General features: G+C 48.0%; 1 protein-coding gene across 2 annotated transcripts in view; it reads right to left on the bottom strand.

Annotated features, from left to right (window-relative positions):
• Positions 1–3,203: 3,203 nt before the first annotated feature.
• Positions 3,204–7,442, bottom strand: part of Eya3 (EYA transcriptional coactivator and phosphatase 3) — a 74,108-nt gene continuing 69,869 nt past the window's right edge. For both annotated transcript variants that reach the window (XM_090335468.1, XM_090335469.1), the window contains one exon: positions 3,204–6,404. In XM_090335468.1, the coding sequence (XP_090191594.1) occupies positions 6,324–6,404 (81 nt within the window). In that variant the 3' untranslated portion in view covers positions 3,204–6,323. The remainder of the gene's footprint in view (positions 6,405–7,442) is intronic.

Genomic DNA, 7,442 nt, shown 5'->3' with positions numbered 1-7,442 from the left:
ACCTTGTGAAACCTTCCAAAGTAGACTGTCATTCAACAATGTGTCTTACAAAAGGAGCAGGGACATGTTCTTTACAACTGGCAAAGGCACCTGGGAGAGAAGAGGGCTTGTTTGCCAAGGTTTAGGAGCCACTGAGGTGGTATGGGTTTGCTCATTGAGCTGGCATCAGAGCCCAGACCTGGGGGGACCCCAGCTCTGCTGCTAGCAGCCATGGCATCTTCAGAACCAGGTGGAGGAAGGCCTCTGCTAGGAGTTCTTCCAGGTTCCATGGCAAGGTGCTTATGGGATCTGATGCCTATGATGGTTCTGTAGAATTTTTAGCTGGTCTGGCAGGTGTGCAGTTTGGAGAAACACCGACAGGAAAAGGACAGAAGTTCTTATCAGGTATGGGATCTACAACTGAAGATACTCAGTTTGGTTATGTATTTAGTGGAGATACAATGAACAGGATAAGCAACATTTTATGTATTACATCTATCTATCTATCTATCTATCTATCTATCTATCTATCTATCTATCTATCTATCTATCTATTTAGCTAGACCTGGGGCTTGAACTCAGGGCCTGGGCACTGTCCTTGGGCTTTCTTCAAGGCTAGTGCTCTACCACTGGAGCAACAGCACCACTTCTGGCTTTTTCTATGTGGTACTGAGGAATTGAACATGCTAGGCAAGCACTGTGCCACTAGGCCAAACTCCTGGCCCCTGTATTTAATGTATTAAATGCTAACACTAGCAACTCAATGTAAACAGAAAAGGGCATTAAAAAAAAAAATCCTCATCTTGAGCCAGGAACAGAGGCTCACGCCTGTAATCCTAGCTACTCAGGAGGCTGAGATCTGAGGATCTAGGTTCAAAGCCAGCCCAGGCACTAAAGTCATGAGACTTTTATCTCCAGTTAACCACCAGAAACTGGAAGTGGCGCTGTGGCTCAAGGGTAGGTCAGTAGTAGCCTTGAGCTGAAGAGCTCAGGGACAATACCCAGGCCTAGAGTTCAAGCCCCACAACTGACAAAACAAAACCCACAACTTTTTTTTTTTTGCGGGGGGAGGCGTAGATGCTTGCTTAGCACCCTTTTTCTGTGTGCCAGTCCTGGTTTGAACACTCAAGGCCTGGACCCTGTCCCTGAGCTTTTACTCAAGGCTAACATTCTACCACTTGAGCCATAGTGCCATGTCTGGCCTTTTCTGTTTATGTGGTACCAAGGAATCAAACCCAGGGCTAGGCAAGCACTCTACCACTAAGCCACATTTTCAGCCACTCATTCAGAATTCTTTTACTTAAGTACACTTAATCACACACCATATATGCACAACCTGAGATCACTGCCATTTTTGCATGTATTAAGGGATGAGACCTGTAGAGGGCAGGCTTGATTGGGCTCAGTGTTTCACCAATGTAAGTCAAATAATCTACTAGTCAGTTTTTCTTTTTTTGTCGCCAGTCCTGGGCTTGAGCTCAGGACCTGAGCACTGTCCTTGGACTTTCTCAAGGCTAGAACTCTACCACTTGAGCATCCACACCACTTCCGCCTTTTGTCTATGTATGTGGTGCCGAGGAATTGAACCTGGATCTTTGTGCATGCTAGACAAGCACTCTACCACTAGGCCAAACTCCTGGCTCCAGTTTTTCTTATCATATTCGAAGACTAGGTAGGTTCAACGAGAAGCCATATGTGCCCCAAAAGATGAACCAACATTTTAGACACCACTCTATTTCCCACCTGAGAAATTCTAAAAAGTTATTTTTCTTAACTTGGTATTTTACTTGGCTCTCATATACATTCTAGATGAAACTGTCAAATGATATGTCTGCAATGAAAGCCCAACAAAAGCCTCAAGCCCATGGCTGATATCTGCAGTCAGCTACTGAGAAGACTGAGATCTGAGTATCATGGTTCAAAGCCAGCCCAGGTAGGAGACAGTGAGACTCTTAGCTCCAATTAACTACTAAACCTTAGGTAAAAAAGCAAAGAGGCAGCACTCAGGCCCTGAATTCAAGCCCCAGTACTAGCACAAAATGAAAAATGGAAGAGCAGGGCTGACAGTTTGGCCTAGTAGTAGAGTGCTTCCCTAACATGCGTGAAGATCCAGGTTCGAGTCCTTGGTACCACATACATAGAAAAAGCCAGAAGTGGTGCTGTGGCTCAAGTGGTAGAGCTCTAGCTTTGAGAAAGCCCAAGGACAGTGCTCAGGCCCTGAATTCAAGCCCCAGGACTGGCAAAAAAAAAAAAAAAAAAAAAGGCACAAAAATTGGCTTCTAATAAAGTTTAGCACATATGACAGGAAATAATTTAATTACAGTTCTATACCTTAAAAAAGAAATGTATTTTAGAAACAATTCAGATATATGAAATATTCCCTTGCAAAGTAGTTAAAATTCCTATCTGTGTATGTTGGCTCTGGGGATTGAATTCAGGGCCTGGGTGCTGTCCCTCAGTTTTTTCACTCAAGGCTGGCACTCTATCACTCGAAACACAGCTCTTGGAGATAAGAGTCATCAGGACTTTCCTGTGCAGACTGGCTTTGAACTGTGATTCCTAGATCTTAATTACAGAATTACAGATGTGAGCCACTGGTGCCAGGCTGCTTTAGTTTTTTTTTGTTTTGTTGGTTATGGAGCTTGGCACTGTTTCTGAGCTCTTTTTGCTTCTAAGGCTAGTACTCTACCAATTTGAGTCACAGTACTACTTCTGGGTTTCTGGTGGTTTATTAGAGATAAGAATCTCAGACTTTTCTAACCAGGTTGACTTTAAAATTTAATCCTCACATCACAGCCTCTTGAGTAGCTAGGATTACAGGCGTGAGCCACCAGTACGTGGCATTTTTTAAAATTACTTTTTAAAATAAAATTAATAGGGGCTGGGAGTTTGGCTTAGTGGTTAAAGTGCTTGCCTAGCATGCATAAAGACCTGGGTTCGATTCCTCGGTACCACATATAGAAAAAAAAAAAAAAAAAGCCGGAAGTGGTGCTCAGGCTCAAGTGGTAGAGCTCTAGCCTTGAGAAAGTCCAAGGACAGTGCTCCAGCCCTGAGCTCAAGCCCAGGACTGGAAAAAAAAATAAATAAATAAATAAATAAATAAAATTAATAATCCAATCGTTAAGGATGACATCTTTCCCTGAGCTCTTCACCTTCAGCCAGCATGATTAGGGCCAACACATGGGGCAGTGAGAATAATCTTATTCAGAAAAGACACTGGAAAGTCTATATAGAAAATAAAAACTTTATTTTTCAAGTTTATAAGATAGTTCCCATTACATATAACATTATGGTCAAGATTCTACAGCCACAAATGCCCGCAGTCACATAAATATATCCAATCTGATCAATGCCTTTCCTGCTAAGAGGCATGTGAAGTCCAGAGGGAGAACAGGGTTTGGGGTAGAAATCTCAGCATACTGGGACAGCTGGCACGGGCGCGAGGGGAGCCAGCGGAGCACAGCATGGGCGGGGGGGTGAGTGGGGGGGGGCCTGCTGGCACAGACTGCCACTCCACTAGACTTGCCCTCTTGTGATTATTTGAGAATCTCAGAACTCTGATTTGGCTTCGTTAATGTCTATATCTGGTGAGTTCAAATTTCCAAATGAAAAAGAAAAGCAATTTAGAAGAAACACAAGTCTGCTCCAGAGGGGCCCTAGCTGCCCCCCGGGGAGGAAACAAAGCGCCAAGTCCACCACTCCTGGGTGTGGCCAGGGCTCTCCCAGGAGGGCAGCTGGAGCCGCGCTCTGCCTGGGTCTCTTTCAGGTTTGTGGCACAACTCCCCAGTGAAAATTGAAGATAGTGCGCGATCAGAAGCTCCACGTGCTGTGGCCAAGTCTGCAATGACATCCTACCTGACGCTGTGGAGCTCAGTTTGTGAAAACTGAACAAGCTATGGCAAGTCTTGGGACACTAGCTTTGCCCCCTAACTTGCAGGGCAGAAGACAGAAACACCCCCAAATCAAACAGAAGTCCAAATGGACCTCTAAATATGGAGCAGGGGTCCCCTCTCCTGGACATCACCAGCTGCAGCAATGGACAGGGTGATGCTAAGGCACAGTCAGTTATACATTCCAAAGTTATGCCACCTCTAACTCCAGGTCACCCATGGCCCCACAGCCACCACTGAAACAGCCCCACTGCGAGACGTCCCATCGCCTTCCGTAACAAGGCCAGGCAGGCAGGTCCGCGTGCGGCTAACTTCACGGGCACTCCACTTGCAGGAAGGAGCATCCTCCAAGCCTCCAGAGACTTTCCCTATTCCCCACTTACTTCTCTTTCTGGGTCCTTGGGCCAAGAGAAGAGAGGAAGGGCAGTGACCCTGCATGATTACTCTGGGCGAGGATAACCTAGAAGCGCCTGCTTCTCGTCTGTCCTCTGAAATGATGATGGCAGCCACCAGAAAGACACAGAGGCCGCTCTGTTCAGAAATTGGGCCAAGTCCAATTTCCTCTTGGAAAGAGCTAAGGTGGGCAGTGAGGGTAAGAGGAAAAAGCTGTTGAAAAAGGAGTCCACGCTGTACTCTAAGAATGAAGAGCCCTCCCAGAATGCGGCCTCCTCAGGGCCAGGGCCAGACTCTGCAGGTGGCCTTCGTCCAGACAAATCCACAGCTACAATGGAAGCAAGTCTAGAGTTTTGACCACGAGGCAGGGCAGCACGTGCTGTGGAGAGCAGGAAGGTCAGCCTGGGACTCAGTCCCGCCTCCCGATCTCATCTGGAAATAGTCAGAGACCAAGTGATGGAGGCCTCTTCAACAATGCTCCAGACCTTTCCTAAACCACAGTTCGTGAAGTGCTTCCCGCCAGCTCTACAGACCAGGCGGCAGCTTTCTCTGTGGCTACCCATGTGAGTTGGTGTTGGAAAGCATCCCGCCGCTGTATGCTTCATCATCTGTGGGAGTGGGTCCGCAGCATCTGAGGACCTGAGATTTCAGCTGGGGCTAAGGACCGCCTTCCTCAGCGATGGGGAAGGCCGAGCCTTCTGAGCAGGTGTGTGGGTTATCCCGGAGAGAGAAGGCATCAACCAAAACATAGGTGGGCCAGGAGGCTGGGACAAGGGCTGGGACCATGACCAAACTTGCAGGGTCAGGCTGAGGAGCAAGCTCACATCTGGCTCGGTATTTCAGGCATGAAATAGCGATCCTAGTGCTCTCATTTAAGTCAAGGAAGTCTTTCTGCTTTCCCATCTCAGAATGGGATTTGGAAAGTAGGGTGCCCCATGGGAAATTAGGTTCCTGTCAGGAATCGGGGTAAATTCATGCGAAGGACACCATTTAAATGAAGAGCCTCCTCCAGGAAGTTGCTAGAAGCATGTGCTTAGGCTTGACTTGACCTCTTTGCACGCTTGGGCAGGGCCTGGCTGGAGCTGGAGCTGGGTGCAGGTGGATGGGAGGCTCTGAGGGCAGGGAGGGATCCCGGAGGGACCAGGAAGAGAGTCTGGTGGGAGAGGGCTCCCTGCAGCAGGAATAAGTGGAATCTGCGTGTCTCAGGAGCCAAAGCAGCTGAAATTCCTAAGAAGCCCGAGTCCCTTGCCTCCAGTTTGGCAGCTAAGCCTCCTAGAACCAAGTCTCTACTCAGAGTCCACCAGACAGCTTCAAATTTACCGCATAAGGTAAGTTTTCCAGAGTTGTGCCATTTTGTTTAAGGGGAACAGGGATTGACAGGAGACTGAGGCTCTAGGATGGGTGATGCCAAAGCTGAAAGTTCATCAGGGAGCAGTGACCACCATCTGAGGTGCAGAAGAGGAAGTGCCACCACAAGTATTTCCGATCCTTCAGTGACTATTTTCATGGAAGCCTCACAAGCCTCTTTCTTGATAGAACAGAGCAGCCCCTCCCCATACAAATGGCATTCCCTAATGACGGCCGGGGACAGCCTCCACAGCCCCACTGCATGTCTCCTTACCACAGGCTGGCTGCTGCAGAAGGCTACATTCCCTCCACCCCACCATCTGTGTTGTGAGCACCTGAGCATCAACACCAGCCACACTCACTCTCAGCCAAAGTTGAAGGTATTGGTTTTGATTGTGTTCTCGCCAGCGTTCCAGAGAGGGAGGGGGGAGGGAGAGGAGGAGGAAGAGGAGGAGGAGGGAAAGAGAGAAAGAGAGGGAGAGGGACAGAGGAAGGGAGAGGGACAGAGAGTGAGAGAGAGAGAGAGAGAGAGAGAGAGAGAGAGAGAGAGAGAGAGAGAGAGAGAGAGAGAGAGAGAGAGAGAGAGAGAAGGAGTGCCAGACAGGCAGCCAGACAATCAGACAGAGTAGTGAAAGTAGGGAAGTTCCCATTGCTTCTGGCTTCGGTTCCCTTCAGGAGAGAAAGGAGCCCACAGCAAGTCCCCCGTTCCAGTTCTTAGAGGAAGTCAAGCTCCAAAGCCTGGTGAAGAGACACTAGGTCTCCGTGGTTTGTGATCCTCCAGAAGGGCATGTTGTGCTGAAAGACAGGGCAGACAGCTGGTGAGCCCAACCCCTCCTGGCCACTTTCCCTTGTGCATACCCCACCCTCCACAGCCTGCTCCCAGGGCATGTGCTAATAACTACCTATGCGCAAGGCCCAACTCGCAGGACTATCATCAAAGAAGAAATAAATTGAATATATGGGGATTTTGCATATTATAGGATACTCAACAAACGTGATACGTTTCAGTGGCAACTGTACTTTCATAAGACCTGTCCTAGTAATTATGCAAGGGCTTCAAGATCAAATAAAATGTGTCAGATAAAATTAGTATTAGCTGGGTACTGGTGGCTCATGCCTGTAACCCCTGGCTACTCAGGAGGCTGAGATCTCAGCATCGGGGTTCAAAGCCAGCCCAGGCAGGAAAATGGGGGAGACACTTATCTCCAATAAACTATTCAAAAAAGGACCCGGGTTCGATTCCTTGGTACCACATATATAGAAAAAAGCCAGAAATGGGGGCCGGGAATTTGGCCTAGTGGTAGAGTGCTTGCCTAGCATGCACGAATACCCGGGTTCGATACACATACATAGAGAAAAAGCTGGAAGTGGCGCTGAGGCTCAAGTGGTAGAGTTCTAGCCTTGAGAAAGTCCAAGGACAGTGCTCAGACCCTGAGCCCGAGCCCAAGCCCAAGACTGGCAAAAAAAAAAAAAAGTGTTTAAATGTCTCTGTTATAATAAAAAAATAACTTAAAAAAAAAAAAAAGCCAGAAATGGTGCTGAGCCTCAAGTGGTAGAGCTCTAGCCTTGAGGAAGTCCAAGGCCAGTGCTCAGGCCCTGAGCTCAAGCCGAGGACTGGCAAAAATAAACAAACAAACAAGGTGGCTGGTGGCTCACACCTGTAATCCTAGCTACACAGGAGGCTGAGATCTGAGGATGAAGGTTCAAAGTTAGCCCCAGCACAAAAGAACCTGAGACTCTTATCTCCAATTAACCTCTAGAAAACTGGGAAGAGGGGCTTGGCTCCAGCGTAGGGCAGTAAGTAGCCTTGAGCTGAAGAGCTCAGGGAAAGCG

Source organism: Megascapheus bottae, chromosome 6, assembly GCF_031878675.1.
Source record: "Megascapheus bottae isolate mThoBot1 chromosome 6, mThoBot2.hap1, whole genome shotgun sequence".
Lineage (NCBI taxonomy): Eukaryota > Metazoa > Chordata > Mammalia > Rodentia > Geomyidae > Megascapheus > Megascapheus bottae.
Note: the sequence above shows the minus strand (reverse complement) of the source record. Positions and strands in the feature narration are given on the sequence as shown.